General features: G+C 39.7%; 1 protein-coding gene across 5 annotated transcripts in view; it reads right to left on the bottom strand.

The window, feature by feature from the left end:
• Ubn2 (ubinuclein 2) overlaps positions 1-18,358 on the bottom strand; it is an 82,658-nt gene that overhangs the window by 17,983 nt on the left and 46,317 nt on the right. For 3 of the 5 annotated variants that reach the window (XM_029535052.1, XM_021189826.2, XM_029535053.1), the window contains exons 8-15: positions 15,601-15,730; positions 12,455-12,573; positions 11,768-11,881; positions 11,056-11,199; positions 10,215-10,265; positions 7,183-7,225; positions 4,877-4,927; positions 1,904-3,451 (exon numbers count right to left, since the gene is read on the bottom strand). In XM_029535052.1, coding sequence (XP_029390912.1) covers positions 1,904-3,451; positions 4,877-4,927; positions 7,183-7,225; positions 10,215-10,265; positions 11,056-11,199; positions 11,768-11,881; positions 12,455-12,573; positions 15,601-15,730 — 2,200 coding nt within the window. The remainder of the gene's footprint in view (positions 1-1,903; positions 3,452-4,876; positions 4,928-7,182; positions 7,226-10,214; positions 10,266-11,055; positions 11,200-11,767; positions 11,882-12,454; positions 12,574-15,600; positions 15,731-18,358) is intronic. The other 2 variants (XM_021189829.2, XM_021189828.2) reach the window with 1 other exon arrangement.

The raw sequence follows: 18,358 nt of genomic DNA, 5'->3' as shown, positions 1-18,358 counted from the left end.
CAATTCTGAAGCTAGCCTGCACGACAGAGTAAGGCCAGGTCTAAAAAAAAAAAAAAAAAAAAAAAAAAAAGAAAAAGAAAAAGAAAAAGAAAAAAGAAAAAAGAAAAAGAAAGGTGGGTGGGGCAGCACATGCTGTGAGTCTCAGCTTCAGGGACAGGTAGGCAGGTCTGTGCACAAACATATACTCTCTAAACAAAGCACCGAGTCAGAAACAACTACCAAACACAGAATAACATAGCCTTTATTTTTATATATATAAAAAAAAATCTTAAAATTACATTTATCCTTGGGCAGGAGACTGCCATGGTGTGTGGATGTGGAGGCCAGAGGACAACTTTCAAGTGTCTGTTCTCCTACCATGTGGGTCCCAGGGATCAAACTCAAGTCATTACGCTTGGTAGCAAGCACCTTTACCCATTCAGCCATCTCACTGACTGAAAATATAATATTCTTGAGCTGAAAATATAGTCAGTTTTGAGGTTCTTTATGTCCTAAGTACAAAATTAATGAAATTAGATAAATACAGCTATAGTCTAAAAATACTGGGATTTAAAGGTATATTTTCTACTCTCAGCAGAGAAAACACATCACTTATAGAAGGGTATACTATAATCATCACAGCCTTAGACTTTTCTATAATCCTAAATACCATACAAGGGATTCCGAGTGGCCGTTTGTGAGCCAGGAAGTGCACTCTCGGGTGTTACAACATACAAAGATGTGATCGGGTGTGCAACAGCAATGGTGAAGGAGATACTACTTATGTCCCTTCCAGCAAACAAGTTTTGACTAATTGAGAGGCAAGTTTACACTAAAAATTAGCAAATTGAGAAGATGTGGTATATAGGCATTCCACATTAAGCAGACAGGATTATACATAACGAAAAAGTTAATGTAAATAAAATTCTGGAGAGGATAAATGCTTAAAAACATACAAATGTATAAACGTGATTTACTAACTAAAGAAGGTGACTCAGTGGTTAAGAGCACTTGCTGCTCTTTCAGACGACTAGAGGTTGGATCCTAGCATCCAAGGCTGACGCCTGCCTGTCTCCAGCTCCAGGGAATCTGCTGCCATCTTCTGGTCTTCTTCAGCACTGCACCCACTATGCACATCATGCCCTCTCACACATTATAAAGACACAGGAAAAGGTAGTGAATGAATGTTAAATGCCTGCATTACTAAAAAAAAAATTTTTTTTTGCTTTGAGAGAGAGAGAGAGAGAGAGAGAGAGAGAGAGAGAGGTAGTTTGTGGAGACTTTTTTCCCTCACCAGGGTGTCATACAGCCCATGCTGGCCTTGAACCTGATGTGTAACCAAAGACAACTTAAAACTTCTGAACATCTGGTCTCTACCTTGCAAGAATTAAGATTGCAGGAATGCACCACCATGCCTGGCTAAGAGATAGTTTTAAATATCCACTCAAGTATTGTTTTTTCAGGACAAATGCTAAGGTAAATTTGACTTTTCCCTGGTACTGGGGACTGACTTTGGGGTTTCACATGTTACAGAGACTATCACTCAGCTAACGTGCCCACCGTCTAAAGTTTTTATTTTTTTATTTTTAAGACTCTGTTATGCAGCTCAGGTTAGCTGAGAATCCCCTTCATATAGCCCAGGCTGGCCTTCCACCTAAGTACTTCCTGTTTCAGCTTCCATGTGCTAGAATTACAGGTGTATGGCCTAACATGATACTTGGGTGAAGAAATAAAAACCCACATTCCAATGAAAACTTCACCCAGCACTAGGATGTCAACACTGAGAACATTTCACAGGCGTGGTTGTCTTCAGCCCATTTTAAACACATACCATGTGTTGTATGGATCACCTGGGAAGTCATTAAGGTGATTCAAAGTTTGCTCAATCTTACATTCATTATATAAATACACAGTCCATACATACCTGCACACTGGCTGTTACCACTGAAGACCCTGAGGCAGAGGTTGGTCTATGTGGAGTAGACAACGGTTTAGTAGCACCCTGTGTTCCACTTCCTGTTCCCCCAGATAGACTAGTCCTGTTAGTTCCACTTGAGTTATGGTTGCTACCTCTGCTGGCAGGTACATTCATTGGGATTCCACTCAAGCTGTTCTTCCCAACAGTTCCAGTGGATGATGAATTTGTTAGTTTAGAAGGGGCCTGAAGAGTTTTTGTAGTCGGAAGGCCAGAAGTACGATTTGAGGGCAACAAATTCAGAGTGGGAGACTGTCTGCTGATGTTCATTCCACTGGGCTGTTTATGGACAGGGTTGTTACTTGTGGAGTGGCTACTCTGGGCTACTAGTGTGTTTGGACTAGAAGAACTTGGGCATCCAGCAGGCTTGGGAGCTGGGTTGGATTTAGAAATCAGTTTAGTAGATATTGAAGGCTTAGCTGACAGAGAGGGCTTGGGTGAAACAGAAGGCTTAGGTGAGGGCAAAGGTTTGGGAGATGTGGCAGGTTTGGGAGATGCGGCAAGTTTGGGAGATGCAGCCATTGAGAAGGGAGATTTGAAACCCTGCGAGGAGATTTGTGACACCATAGCCTTGGCTAAATAGTTACTGGAGGTAGTGGTACTCGGTGCTGTCCTAGAAACTAGGGGGTGGGGCCCCTGAGAACCATTTCCAGGTGATGGGGTAGACAAAGGGAGGCGGTACATCAGTGGCTTATCTGAAGTCTTGAGTAGTTGGGACGAACAGGAAAGTTGGGGGTTATTACTTAATTTCACCACTGGGTTGGTCTGTGATTTACTAATGGTGGCTTGTAATGGAGACACATAGTTCTGCTGGACAGCTGAGTGCTGGTGCACCTTTGTTACTTGTGTTAACGAAGAAGCATCTTGGGCCTCTGATGTTCCCAGAGCATGAGAGGAGGCAGCAACTTGGGCTTGGGAGGAGGAGACATGCGTCTGTGAAGAGGAAGAAGCATGGATCTGGCTGGACCTCTGCAGTCCTTGCTGGAGCAGCCTGGCTGGCAATGGTTCTAAGGAAACTTTAGGGTTCTGAATTGAAGAACCAGCAATAAGGCCTGAAGAAATACCAGTATGAGCTAAATCCTGGGGTTTCTTTGGTACTGGCCCCGTGTGACCAGCAATAAGACTTGATGAGTGAGCAGTCTGAGTAGAATCTAGTTTTTTGGGAGTAGCCAGTGGTAACTTACTCATGATACTTGCTAGCTTTTCTTCTCTCAGTCCTGGACGAGGTTTTGTAGTTGGCACATTTAGCCTTGAACCAACTGAGGGGCCCTTGTTCCCATTGTTGATGACAGCTAAAGCTTCAGATACAAGATCCAGTGAGGCTGAGGGGAAAGAAAGGTCTTCATCGAGGGAGTCATCAAGGCAGATGGTTTCTTGGGCTGGTGCTGAGCTAGAGCTGGCTGAGGCAACGATGGATGTGCTGGAGCTCAAGGAAGGGCCACCACCTGAAGCCACCGTGGATGCAGGAGCTTTTGGGTCTTTTTTGGGGCTACATTCCTAGCATAAGTAGCATTATATTAGAAAAAAAAATACAGAGTTAATTTACAAATTTTAAATTAGTTTTTATAAGACTAAGAAATTCTTATGATGACTAAAATTATTAATTTTTGGTTATTTTGTTTGTTTTGATATAAGTCTGTTTATAGCCTTGCCTGTTCTGGTACTCCTTCTGTAGACTAGGCTGGCCTTGAACTCACAAAGATATATGTGTCTCTGCCTCCCAAGTACAGATATAAATGTCATATACCACAGTACTGGGCCCTTTATTTTAAAGCTAGAAATCTTGAAAAGACTGCCAAAACCAAAATAACATTAAGACAGTACTCTACCCAGCTCTCCACGTAACCGCTGTGTGACACACTACACCACCATGTCCTTGCAAGTCATCTTACCAGGCCCTGAAAATGGGGCTAAAGGGGGGCTGGCGAGATGGCTCAGCAGGTAAGAGCACTGACTGTTCTTCCGAAGAACAAATCTCAGCAACCACATGGTGGCTCACAACCACCCATAATGAGATCTGACACCCTCTTCTGGTGCAACTGAAGACAGCTACAGTGTACTTATGTATAATAATAAACCTTTAGGCCAGAGAAGAGTGGGGCCAACTGGAGCGAGCAACCTTCATTCTCAGCAACCACATGATGGCTCACAACCATCAGTACAGCTACAGTGCACCCATATACATTAAATAATTAAATAAATACACCTGTAAAAAAAAAAAAAAAAAAAGAAAAGAAAAGAAAATGGGGCTAAAGGACACTAACTGACATCACTCGTTCCCTCCACTTAAATTAGAAATTCAGAACCTATGTCCATCCCCGCTTTCAGACAACTTTCACTGTCCTGGTGCTGGGAAGGGGCTTCATGTCTACACCAAGCCTCTATGACTCTTCTCTAGTAAGGTTTGCTGGGATGCTGACTGTTGCTCTCTGCTTCGCTGTATTTCTACAGCTCCCAACCACCAGTGTATTAGGAAACCAGTGAGTTACTCAACCACATTTAAATCATTCTATTCGTTTTGACTGACATCATTTGTCATGTATCAAGTATGTGCTTACTGTCTCCTACAAGCGAAAAGACACTCACTCGTCTAAATCTTAAGTTTTACTGTCCTAAGAAAATGACGGTATCAATAATTAAAATGCTAAACATCTAAGTGAATATTGTCTGTTAAATTAACTTTCTTAAAATTCAAGGAAGAGTTAAGAGAATTATAGTATAAAATAGAGAAAAAATTAGCAAGTTAAAGAGCAACCATTTATTTGTTGAGAGTAATATAAAGTGCTAGATTTCATGTTTAAGATAAAGACAAAACTACTGCACAGATCAATAAATCATTTCAGAGGTGCTATTAGCTCCTTAGAATGAAAAAGTCCCAAACCCAAAGTCTTATATACTGATGTATACAGCCACATCACTTACCTTCAGCATAGTGGGAAAAGAACGAACAGGAAGGGTCTTTACCAGCACCGCCTACGGTGTTACAGTAAGTAAGCTGTTAAGAATGCTATCACACTCTGACTTCCATAGCACTTGTCCTACACTTTTACTTTGACAACATAAAAGCCTCACTGTTATAGAAGTGTGGGTAGGACCCCATTAGGGTCCACTGCTTGCTCAAATGAGGGGTAGACATGGACACATGTTTGCGCATGTTGACAGTCCAAGCACACTATTACTAAAACTCCATCATTAGAGTACAGGATTGAGTGGGGACAATAATACAAAGCTATCACCAGCACAAAGTTTCCATTTTAATTATCTCTTTTGGGGGAGGCGGAGTCTTTTGTATCCCAAGTTAACCTCCAACTCCATCAAGCCAAGGGTCAGCCTGAACTTGTGATGTTACTGTGTCCACCTACTGAGTGCTGGGATTACAGTCATGCACTACCATGACTGCTTTATGTGATGTGAGGGCTTCAAGGGTGCTAGAGCAAGCAGTTATCAAATGAGCCCTATCCACGGCATGGACATGTCTACCTTTGTACTTTAAATAGTCACTTTGGTAGTGAAGGAAGACTTGTTCCTGGCTATAGAACAGATGAAATGTGGTAGGGCTCACAGCTTCTCCTTAGCACTGTCAATATGTTCTTTTTTCTTGGAGGTAGGAGCAGGTCTATGTATCCCTGAGTGACCTCGAGTTATGTAGAAGATAGACTGGTCCCAAACTTGCTGCAATTCTTCTGCTTCTCCCTCCATAGTTCTGGGATTACAGATTAGTACCACAATGTCCAGGTAATTTTATGTTCTAAATTAACAAATCTATGGCCTGTCCTCTTGGGGATTTAACTGTTTGTTAACTGTGTCCACTGATTCTAACCTATACTAATGTACCCCTGCCATGTAGTTTATATTTCAAACAGTAGACAGTAAGCTCATAGCTTTTTTTTTGTTTGTTGTTTATGGGTTGTTTTGTTTATTATTATTCTGGCTCTTTTCTGTGGTGGTAAGATTAAACACAGACTTCTGCCATGCAGTGTACACTCTGTCTGAGCTCTGTCTACAGCTTATATGTTTGACTGAGAAGTCAGTCTAGGATGTGAAACATTACATGGCACAAAACCTGTTTTTACCTGCTGTCCTAGGCTTACCTGTAAGGCTTTGCCAAGTAATGCAAATTAAAGTCGTAAGACAGGGGACATCTTCAGGTAGGACCGTCCTCTACTTCTCTAATCTAGACCCTTGGCCAAGACATAACTGTCATCATTTCTCTACTGCTCCCTCTTCTCCTCATCTGTAACTAAAGCTGTAATTCTTTTTTTTTTTTTTTTTTTTTGAGACAGGGTTTCTCTGTATAGCCCTGNCTGTCCTGGAACTCGCTTTGTAGACCAGGCTGGCCTCGAACTCAGAAATCCACCTGCCTCTGCCTCCCGAGTGCTGGGATTAAAGGCGTGTGCCACCACACCCGGCAGATGTGATTCTTTCAGGGCGCTTTTTTTTGCTTTTCATTTTTTAAAGATTTACTTATTTTATGCATGTGAGTAGACTGCTGTCTTCAGACACACCAGAAGAGGGCATCAGATCCTATTACAGAGGGTTGTGAGCCACCATGTAGTTGCTGGGAATTGAACTCAGGACCTTTAGAAGAACCACTGAGCCATCTCTCAATCCCCCTAAGGGCCCTGTTTTACACTGGCTTCTTTTCTATTTCTGACTTATACTAATCCCAGAAAATCCTACCTGCTATACTCTGAAAATAAAGAGAAAAGAAACCGTAATATCTCACTCCATATGTAGTCTCTCCATAAAATGATTGGTAGTCTTTCCAAGAGCAATGAGGCCTCAGTAACAGATCATCAACTGGGTAGCTTCCCTTTGACTCTGGATTTTCTCCTTTCTATTTACAATCTTAGCTATGTTTTTTGGAACAGAGTTTCTCTGTGTAGCCCTAGTTATGCTAGAACTATCTATGTAGACCAGGCTGGCCTTGAACTCGCAAAGATATGCCTGCCTCTGCCTCCTGAGGGCTGGATTAAAGGCACATACAACTATGCCAATACAACTATGTTTTTAAAGAACATTTGTTTTATATATTTCTATATAGAATTAATGTATGCAAATTCCCACTGCTCCACGGGCATCTATTTTTCAAATGGACTTTTATGACATTGAAATCAAGGAATTTAGCATCTATTAATCTTTGCTATACAGCATATGCTCTCTTCATCTTAAAAATCCATCCCAACACTCACCAATGAGGACCAGCTAGAGATTTGCTGGACTCTTACCTTCACTTTGGGTTTTGATGCAGGAATAACCTTTTTCTTTGCCCTATGATAAAAGATTAAAATGAAGGTCATTTCAAAAGCAGCTATATGTTATGGATTACAGCAGACTACTCTCTTTCCACTACTGGGAAACTTCCTTGAAGGCAGAAACTAAATATAAGTATTCAGCTTGCCTGGGGATACTTAGCAATATTTTTCTAATTCAAATTGACTAAAAGGCCAAATAATTACTAAAATAAGAAATATAGACAAGAAAAATTAAAAATCACGCATGAATATATAAAACATAAAATAACTCAAAACCGATGCCTAAGGAGACTGATTTCAAAGGATGGGTAAGAACTTACAATTAGATGTAGGGAAACAGCTTTAAGGTATACCAAATGCAAATTAAGGGAAATTGGTTATTAATGATATTTTACTTAAGAAGAATTTTAAAAGATTTTATTAAAAATTATTTTTAACTGCAAAAATCAAATAAAAGTTGTTAGAATGATAATTAGTTAAAAGGCGAGAAGAAAACTTTTTGAGTTTGAGGTCACTCTGGTCTATACCATAAGGTTCAGGCCAGCCTAGGCTTTATAATGAGATTCAGTTTCAAAATAAATAAAGCAAGAAACTTTGAACATTTAGGAACTGGCATGAAACACCTGCCAACATTAAGTAGTTTCAGGAAGGCAACAGTAATTCTCCATGCCCTTTTAGGAGAAAGGCAGTGCAGCATTAAGACAGCCATATTTACCTATCTTCTTTTTGTTTGTTTGTTTTCTTTGTTTGTTTGTTTTTCGAGACAGGGTTTCTCTGTGTAGCCCTGGCTATCCTGGAACTTACTCCATAGACCAGGATACGAAGATCTCTGAGTTTAGAGGCTAGCCTTGAACTCAGAGATCTGCCTGCCTCTGCCTCCCCAGTACTAGGATTAAAGTACCAACACTGTCTGGCTTATCTAACCTATTTTCTAATAAAAACACAAACAAACATATATACATACATGCATGCATACATACAACAAAACACAAAGGTAGCAGTAACAATGGAGCTAGGGTGTAGCTCAATGCCCAGCATGGATGGGCACCAGACATAGCAGCATGTACTCATGATCTGAGCTACTTGAGAAGCAGAGGCAGGAGGGTCATTGGGAGCCCAAGAAGACCAGACTGGGCAACAAAGCAAGACTGTCTTAAAAGAGAAAACAGAATAACTGAAACACAACAGATCTCTGATAATAAACTAACAGTGTCCTTTCTATACAATAAAAATTTCTATTTCTTCTAAGTGCATGTATAAAAGGAGAACAGCAGGGGGCTGGTGAGATGGCTCAGNGGTTAAGAATGCCGACTGTTCTTCCAAAGGTCCTGAGTTCAAATCCCAGCAACCACATGGTGGCTCACAACCATCTGTAACGAAATCTGATGCCCTCTTCTGGAGTGTCTGAAGACAGCTACAGTGTAAGTAAGTAAATAAATAAATAAATATATTTTTTAAAAAAGGAGAGGTTTTATAAAATCATTCCCAAAATGATAATTAAAAGTACATTAAAGTGCTAAGCCAATTATAACTTGATAACTTCATATATTACGATAACCCCATTTTAAGTGCTAGCAATAAAACCATTATCTCCATACATTGTAGGTAAGTACTCAAAGAACTGAGCTAATTCCCCAAGGGATCAATACGCAACCATAGACAAAATCTGGCATTCTCCTATGTATTAGGAGAATAAAGGCTCATTCTTTAATAGCAGTCTCACTGTACTAGGCATGTGTCTGAGTGTAGAAGAGTACCTGCTTAGCATATACTGGGACCTGTGTTTAATTTCTGGTATTAACACTTCTTAAAATTTGATTTTATTCGTGACTATGTGTGTGTGTATAGATATAAACATGCCTCAATGTATATATGGACATCAGGGGTGAACTTTCAGGAGTTGGTTTTCTTTTCGCCATTGGGTTCTAGGGCTCTAATTTAGGTTTACAAGGCAAGTACTTTTATCCACATAAACATTTTGCAGACCTAGACATTTGTTTTTTTTTATTTTTACTAAGGAAATACCCATTTCTGTGTATACAAGGAAGAACACTATATGATCAGCTCATCTGATGTAGTTATACACGCAGACAATAAGAACAAGAGGCGCTAACCTAAGCTCCCTGCATAGCTCCCCACAGAATAATACCAACCTAGACTGGCAGAGTATCTCAGGACTGTTTCCAAAGTCACCAGTCAAAACAATGTAACAAAACAAAGGGTGGCGACAGGGAGATGACCTAAAAGTAGACTTAAGTCTTACCTATGGCAATCAGCACTTTAGTAAAAAACATCTTTCTTTCTTTTTTTTATAAGAATTATTTATTTAATGTATATGACTACACTGTAGCTGTCTTCAGACACACCAAAAGAGGGCACTACTTTATCAAACAAAAGTATTAACAGCTTTATTCAATAATATATTTCATGAAAAGTTTTATATGGTTTCTTTGTATTTAGAATTTTAAGAAATCAACAGAAAAGGTTTATGCTACTTTAAAAGGTTGAAACCAGGCCTTTAAGCCCAGCCCTAGGGAGGCAGATGCAGGCAGATCTCTGAGTTTGGGGCCAGTCTGGTTTACACAGAGAATTTCAGAGTAGCTAGGGCTACAAAGCAAAACCCTGCCATGAATAAACAAAACAAAACAAAACAAAACAAACAAAACAAAAGATGGTAGGTTGATAGCCAAGTTTGGTTTTTTTATTCTCTTAAAATTACTTCAGCCAGGCATGGTGGTGACTTCCAGTACAAGGCAAACAGATCTTTGTGAGTTCAAGGTCAGTTTGGTCTACATAGACCCAGCTAGCTTTGAACTCACAGAGATTCCTGCCTCTGCTTCTAGGTTATGAATCACCATGTGGTTGCTGGGAACTGAACTCAGTACCCCTGGAAGAGCAGACAGTGCTCTTAACCATTGAGCCATCTCTCCAGTCCCATCTTTGTTTCTTACAGCCATAACATGAATAAAAACAAATGGAGAAATCTGGAATCAGGATTTACTCACGGAGCAGAAGTAAGATGATTATGTACACTCCGGCTTTCCTTAAAAAGCATTCTGGAAACATTAAAAGACAACATTATTTTTATAGTTAACATGGTATTGCTTCACTTTCTGTTTTTGCTTTTCATAACGTCTGTGAGACTAGAGGCGTGCACACCATGAACAGTGATTCTGTGTTTCTTAAGATGTGTTTCTACTATACAGCCCAAGCTGGAACTCTCCACTATAGGCTGGCTTCAAACCTGCAACCCTCTGTATCATTCTCACTAGGCCTGTTACTCGTGTGTGCCACCATATCAAGCTCTGCTCTAAATCCAGCATGTAGTTTCATTCTATGCATTAAAAGCCCCTCAAATTTATAACCATCATCCCACAACCTTTTTTTCTTACTACTAAACTCAGAAGCAAAAAAAAAAAAAAAAAAAAAAGAAATTGATTTAAAAACAAAATAAAATCTTTATACTTACTTCTATTTCCACAAAACATGTTTTATTAAGTGATGATAATCATCTACTATTACTACTACTACTACTATTACTACTACTACTACACACACACACACATACACGTAGTAGTTTTACTGAGATGGGGATCTCTCAATGTAGCCCTGGTCTATAATACTGTATATTAATAGAATGTTGAACATGTAAGTTCTTATTTTAAATAATTTTTTGAGATTATACCCCTACTTTCCCTTTCCTCCATCCAAATCTTCCCATGTACCATCCCCCAAAAATGTAATTTCTTAGCAAAATCAATGTAGTGTGTTTTTGTGTAAATCTACAGTTAATAAAATTGACAGCAAGACAAAACCATCGCAATCCCAGCAAAGCACATGTCTTACCTTGCCTGCATCCAGCCCTTAGGCCACAGCGGCTTCACCTCCGTCTCCATGAAGGACTTCAGATAATCCTCAGCAGATTGGCTTTTATTTGGCTCTAATTCATAGCATCCCAATTTGATCTCAACAAGGTTACATAACAAAGTTCTAAATAGATTAAAATATATATATATATATATATATATATATATATACATACAGAAATTAAAAAATTAAAAAATACATATATATACATACAGAAATTTGAATTATAAAACTAAAGAAAATAAAACTCAAAACAGGTATTTTTGAAGCACACACATCTGGTGACAATAAAGAATTCAGACAATGGTAAGAGAAATAAATTCTAACATTAACCATTCATTGCACACAGTCACCCCCCTACCAGTAAACAATGGCCTCTAGTACCTTTCTTTAAGTGAGGAACGACTGAAAGGAACAGTTGTTTTCCTGGGGTACAGCAAGCAGTTCACACAAGTATATTTATTACATGCTTGTCCTCTGCAACCAAAATGGCTCCACTCCCCTCAAGAGCTGACTGAATGTGTTGTATAGAAACTGAGCCCTAACACCCTGAGGTGACTGCACCAGATTAATATTCATGAGTTTGTTTTCTTACACACTAACTAGTCTTTGACTGCTTCCAGTCTAGTCCTCTTGTGCTGTGGGTTCTTCTCACTCTACCCTTGACTAAGTGACGACTGACAGTGTTCACCTGATGGTGTCATCCCAGTGGAATTTCTTCCGTGGGCCTATGACTCGCTTCCCTGGTTTCTCATCGTCATCATCATCGGATCCATTTTTTTCCCGTTCTTCATCTGCTTGCAACCTGAAAATTGAAAAACACTTTATGAAGCAAAGTTTTCACAATACTCAGAGTTGCTCAGCCAAATGGTTACTCAAAACAGAACAAACAAGAAGCTGTATTTCTACACAATATGGTGAATTCTGAACTAGCATAAAGTGGCTGAGTACACAGGCCTCTGACCTACAATACGGAGGTACAAATGCTCATCCTTTAGGTCAAAAGCTATCTGTGTCCAGCCCCAGCTTAGTCAGATTGGTCAGCATGTAATGCCTAACAAGTACCAGTGTTTGAGACAGCATTTCAGTATGAAGTGCAGGCTAGTCTGGAACCTGAATCACCCTGCTGAAACCTCCTAATTGCTATTATAAGCATGTCCCATCACGCCTGGCTCGGTTCTTGTTTTGTTAATATGGATATTAACCAGATAAAGCCTTGTGCTTCTGACAGCAAAGCAGTTGAGTGGGGAGTGACAATTAGGAAAAAAAAATCAATACATCATTTCAGTGACAAAAATGGTTTCACAAGGGTGAGGACTACTTAAGAACATGAGCTAAAGTGTTTTTTGTAAAGCCAGCCCAAAGCAGAGGTACATACTTGGCACATTTGGCTTGACTACGAGCCTGGCAGTCCTCCTGGTATTTAAACAGCTGTTCAGGCATGACGTTGCTAACAGCCAGCTTCAGCTTCTGCAGAGGTTCTCTTAAACGATCATCCTAGGAAAGGGGATACATTTGGAACTTTTATAAACATCTTAACAAAACTTACTCTATAAGCAGACCTCAATAGTAAAATCACATTTCACATACTGATTACAGACCTGAAATGAATATCTAATATGGCTATTTCTTCAACAGCACTGATTTGTCAAAAGGCACATTGGGCAGTGGAGGAGCATGCCTTTAATCCCAGCACTTGGGAGGCAGAGGCAGGTGGTTTTCTGAGTTCAAGGCCAGCCTGGTCTACAGAGTGAGTTCCAGGACAGCTAGGGCTACACAGAGAAAAACTCTGTCTCAAAAAACCAGAAAGGCACATTGGAGGCAAAACTAGGATGATTGTGTTTCACCAAGCAGAGTCCCAGTTTTTACCTGCTACTTCACATTCTTAAGCATGAGCACAAGGTTTGGTCAATAAGTTTTATGAATTAATTGTAATGCAAATAAACTAGAGAATGGGAGAGACATTGCCCAGACTACTGTTTAACTCCTAGCTAGAAGATAGACCCAAAGAAGACACTACTCTGAAATACTACACTACAAAACTGGCGACTACTGATGTGGACATCCTGCTGTCCCAGCTGTTGTTGGCAATTGTAAGTTATGCTGCAAGCAAAACTCAAATTCAAGCTCAAATGAAAGAAACAGAAACTCTTCTCCATACGGGTTCAGCACAGAAAGAAAGAATTTTATATCTGACACCTTAAATCAGCCAATAGCATTTTCATCTTGCAAATAACATATACTTAGTGCTTAAAACCTTTATTACTGTCATAGGCCAGAAATATCTTAATTGTTTCTTCACTTTTTTTCTTTGCTTTTTTATAATGAGAACTGAACTCAGAGACTCAGGCATACTAAGTGAGTGAATCTTTACCCCTGAGTTGCACCACAAGTCCTAAAAAAATAAAACATTATATATATATATATATATTTTTTTTTTTTTTTTTTTGTTTTTTCGAGACAAGGTTTCTCTGTATAGCCCTGGCTGTCCTGGAACTCACTTTGTAGACCAGGCTGGCCTTGAACTAAGAAATCCGCCTGCCTCTGCCTCCCGAGTGCTGGGATTAAAGGCGTGCGCCACCATGCCCGGCTCAATATTATAATTTTTGATAAAAGATATATTTAGAACATGAAAACGACTAGAAATCATGTTAACTATTCCACGATACCAATTAATAAGCTAAGCATATAATGGTATCTGGAATAACATTTTTTTTTTTTAAATCTCAACATTTACTATCATGGTTTCTTGAAGAATTATATAATTAAGACAACCTCCCTGGAAAATATCAAATATCCATAAACAGAAAACAGAAACTAAATGAGATCTATTCATATAAGAGAACTTTATACACATCAGTAGCAATAGTTTTAGATGTAGACTTACATCTGAGGCATAGCACAGTGCTAGAAAGTAAGTTACAGAAAACAATTTGTTTCTATTTATATGAAGCTCGAACAATGTTTAGAGATAAAAGTGGTGCGACAAAGCTTATACAAATACCAACAAGAACAAGATAGATGGTGTCTTTCTCCCATATCCAGTGGAATATTAAATAACTTCAAATATCAAATTTCAAATGTTTCTCTGAAAATATTTTGTTTGTGTTTGTTTCTTTTTCTTCCTGTTTTTATGATGGGGTTTTTACTATGTACCTCTGGTTGTCCTGAAAGTCATTATGTAGAATAGGCTGGCCTCTTCCTCCAGAGTGCTGGGATTAAAGCATTAAAGCAGGTGCTGCTGGTACAACTACAGCTGGTCCAAAACATTGTATAATCTGGGGCTGAGGATGTGGCTCAGATTGAAGGTCTGCCTAACATGCATTAAGCCATAGGTTTGATTCCTAGAAAGGCATAAAGCCAGGTGAGGTGAGGCCAGTCATGGCTGTACATGATTTTAACCCAGTGTGATTTAGATAGCCAGCCCTAGACCAGCCAGAGCTACATAGGAAGACCCTATCTCAGAAGAAAAGAAAAGAAAGACATATAGGAGAGACAGACCCAGATTCTGTTCCCTAACCCACATGGCAGCTAGCAACAACCTTGGCTTCCAACTTCAGGGAAGCCAACACTTTCTGCCATCTGTGGGCACTATGAACATTCATGGTACACCAATATACTACAAGTAGAGTATTCATAGAGAAGATAAAAATACACACTAACAAAAACAAGCAAAATTGTGAAGGCCTAAAGTTCCAGCACCCAAATGTAAACCCTGGGCTTGTTTAGGTCTTATGTCCTTTTCAAAAAGGAAAATAAAGTGTTTTATACTATGCAAATGGTGTTTCTCTGGGTTGGGTATGGTGGCGCATAGCTTCAATCCCAGCACTGCTGCTGGATCTTAGTGACTTCAAGGTCAACCTGCTGTCTATAGTGAGTTCCAGGCTAGCCAAAGCTATGTAGTGAGACCCTGTTTCAAAAAAACACAAACTAAAAAATGTTTCTACTTCTAGTTCTATTTTATCAGTTACTCATTTTTGTCATTTGAATTTTGGCTCTAACTGCCAATGTCTGAAGTTGCCAGCAAAAACACAAGATATGAGATAGTAATACAATTTCTTTATTCATTAACTTGCTTTGAACAAGAAGGAACTATAATTTCTCAACTCAAAAAAATGTCTTTGTTAACAGAAATCAATGCCTTAATAAAGAATTCTGTTTGTGGTGCCTACGACATTGACTTTCTAGTCCAAAAATCTATACCTTAGGAATCAGTATTTCTCATCTAAACCTACCAACTGTTGAAATAAAATTAAAAAAAATATGTACACACACACACACACACACACACACACATCAGAGTGTACATGTGCATGTTATTGCTCATGCCATGGCATATTTGTGAAGTTCAGAGTACAGTATTGTTGGACAAGTGCCTTTACCTGCTGAGTCATCTTGCCAACCCTAAAGAATGGGCTCTCAAACACCTTTTGTAAAAGTGACAGATGTGCAAAGACTCTGAACAAACATTTTCTTGCTTATTGGTTACAAAACCTAAGATGTAGAAATTACTCTTTCACTTACCTGAACATTAAGGTGTAACTTCTTTAGACGTTTTACCAGTGTTTCCTTATTGCATGGCACAAATGCTTCAAGATGGGAGTAGACGCCACTACGAATGACAGGACCTAGTTCTTGTAGCTGTAACTCGATGCTGACCAAAAACAAACAAACAACCCAAAACAACAAAAAGCACATAGAAGTAAACAACACAGAATCCCTTTCACATAGCAGCATATAAGCTATAAAGGAGCCAGGTGGTGGGGCACATGCCTTTAGTCCTAGCAGGAGGGAGGCAGAGGCAGGCAGGCCACTGAGTTCAAGGCCAACCTAGTCTACAAAGCAAGTGCCAGAAATACACAGAAAAACCCTCTTTTGAAAATCAATCAATCAATCAATCAATCAATCAAAATAAGGAAGGAAGGGAGGGAGGGAAGGGAGGGAGGGAAGGGAAGGAAGGAAGGGAGGAAAAAAAGAAGCAAAAAAACTAGATGTTTCCAAAGCCGCATTCCCACACAGTACTTTCCCTGACGGTATCTGGAAGGTAAAGCTACCCACACCCAGCTATATGTACATGCTATTTCTTCACTTTTGTTTCCCTATGGTAACTGTTACACAGTTGTGTAGTTAATAGCTTATTCAATTTATTGTAAGTGATTGGTCACTCTTTCTTTTCTTTTCTTTTCTTTTTTTTATAAGTGAGTCTTTTTTTTTTTTTTTTTAGTGAAATGTTTCAACTTTCTTTTTATTTATTTATTCATTTATTTATTTATTATATGTAAGTACACTGTAGCTGTCTTCAGACACTACAGAAGAGGGAGTCAGGTCTTGTTACNGATGGTTNTGAGCCACCATGTGGTTGCTGGGATTTGAACTCTGGACCTTTGGAAGAGCAGTCGGGTGCTCTTACCCACTGAGCCATCTCACCAGCCCTGGTCACGCTTTCTTTACTTGGAGCAGAAAACTGTTAAATCTGCATTTTGACTAGTAGCTATTTTATTTCGATGGAGCAGCCTGATGCAAACTTAAGATTAGAAGCCATCGTGTTACAAGGTCCTTCCAGTTTTCTGTGTAACTTAAATCTGACCATGTCTTGACCCACTCTCTGGAACCTGACATATTCCTATTCCTTCAGTTCCACCCTGATGAGATGCTCCGCTGAGTTCCTAGGTAACGCACCCCTTGGAAACCCTCAGTCTTGCAGTTTTGAGCTATACTACCCCTACTTTCTTCTATGCTCAATACCATTTTCCTCAAACCCCACTTTAGGGAGACAGCCTGTCTGACAGAAAATAAAGCTTGCTTAATGCCCCAAAATTTTGGTTCAGTGGCCTTTCCTCTTTTTAGATGGGATTGATAACTTCTGGAGGCCCCAGAGAGATCAAGACTCCATCTCAAATTCAGAGCCAACTGCTGCCTCAGGAGGTGTGGAGCTGAAGATAATTCAAGGCCCCAAGACATACCTTCTGTTTGGCAGATTGTTACAACTGCCACACAAAAAGAAATGGGCAAGCATCTATCTGAGGAGACCTCTATCAGTGTTGGTAAGTAAGGCCATCTCCTTCTATGACAGCTGGCACTGGTCTGCTGGGATCCTTTCTGGGACAGTGAGGGTACCTGATGTCAGAAGAATATCTTCTATCTGAAAGTCCTGTACCCAATCAAAAGATATGGTTGGACTATACAACAAAGATTCAAGGGTATGGGTGGAAACCAATGCCCAGGGACTAGCCCAACACCAAGTTCCTATAATTGTCCAACAAACCATTTAGTCACCTCTATCTAGATTAAACAATACTTGCTAATAAAATATTAAAGCTGCACCTCCATGCATTTATATCCAAAAACATATCTTGTAATACTTTGTAATGTAAGAAGCGTCAACAAGGTGGTACTAGTTTTAAAAGGCATGAAAGGGTCATGGAGAGCAGCTAAACCTTGGCACTATACAGCAGGACTGGAATTCCTGGAGTACGGGAAAGACTACTGAGGAAAATGTGGCCCAATTGCAATGAGGGATTTGAGCAAATATGGAAATGCCAGTGCCATATGTTGACCATCAAGAGCAGGAAGGGGGAAGGCTATATAGGATGCTGTCAAGGGTGGAGCCAGAGAGGTGACTTGGGCCCTTTAGAGGAACCCAAAGGATTACAGATAAATGTTGGATCTTAAGCATTGAGTTATTTACATTGCTAAGGTTTGGTCTGGTCTTATCCAGATTATGGTTGTGTCCTGTTTCTTCTCTGTTAAGAGATACAACAGGCTCCCAGAGGTGCCCTGGGATAGTCCTATCCTATGATGTAGCAGGACAATAACCTAAGCACTCAACAGCAAAGAGCCTATAGAATGTCTTTCCTTACTTAAAGTTTATTCAGACTAAAAAAAACTAACTTAGGAATATATGCATAGTCTTTTAAGATTTATTTATTATTATACATAAGTACACTGTATCTGTCTTCAAACACACCAGAAGAGGGTATCAGATCTCACTAGAGGTGGTTGTGAGCCACCATGTGGCTGCTGGGATTTTAATTCATGACCTTTGGAAGAGTAGTCAGAGCTCTTACCCGCTGAGTCATATCGCCAGTCCTTGCCTCTTCTTTTTATTAAGCTTTAGCTGTTTTGATAAACTGAGTCAGACAAGAGACTATGATAGTCTATAATGATACAACATGAAAAGACCAGGAAAGGGCTGGTGAGATGGCTCAGTGGGTAAGAGCACCCGACTGCTCTTCCGAAGGTCCGGAGTTCAAATCCCAGCAACCACATGGTGGCTCACAAC

Source organism: Mus pahari, chromosome 2 (assembly GCF_900095145.1).
Source record: "Mus pahari chromosome 2, PAHARI_EIJ_v1.1, whole genome shotgun sequence".
Lineage (NCBI taxonomy): Eukaryota > Metazoa > Chordata > Mammalia > Rodentia > Muridae > Mus > Mus pahari.
Note: the sequence above shows the minus strand (reverse complement) of the source record. Positions and strands in the feature narration are given on the sequence as shown.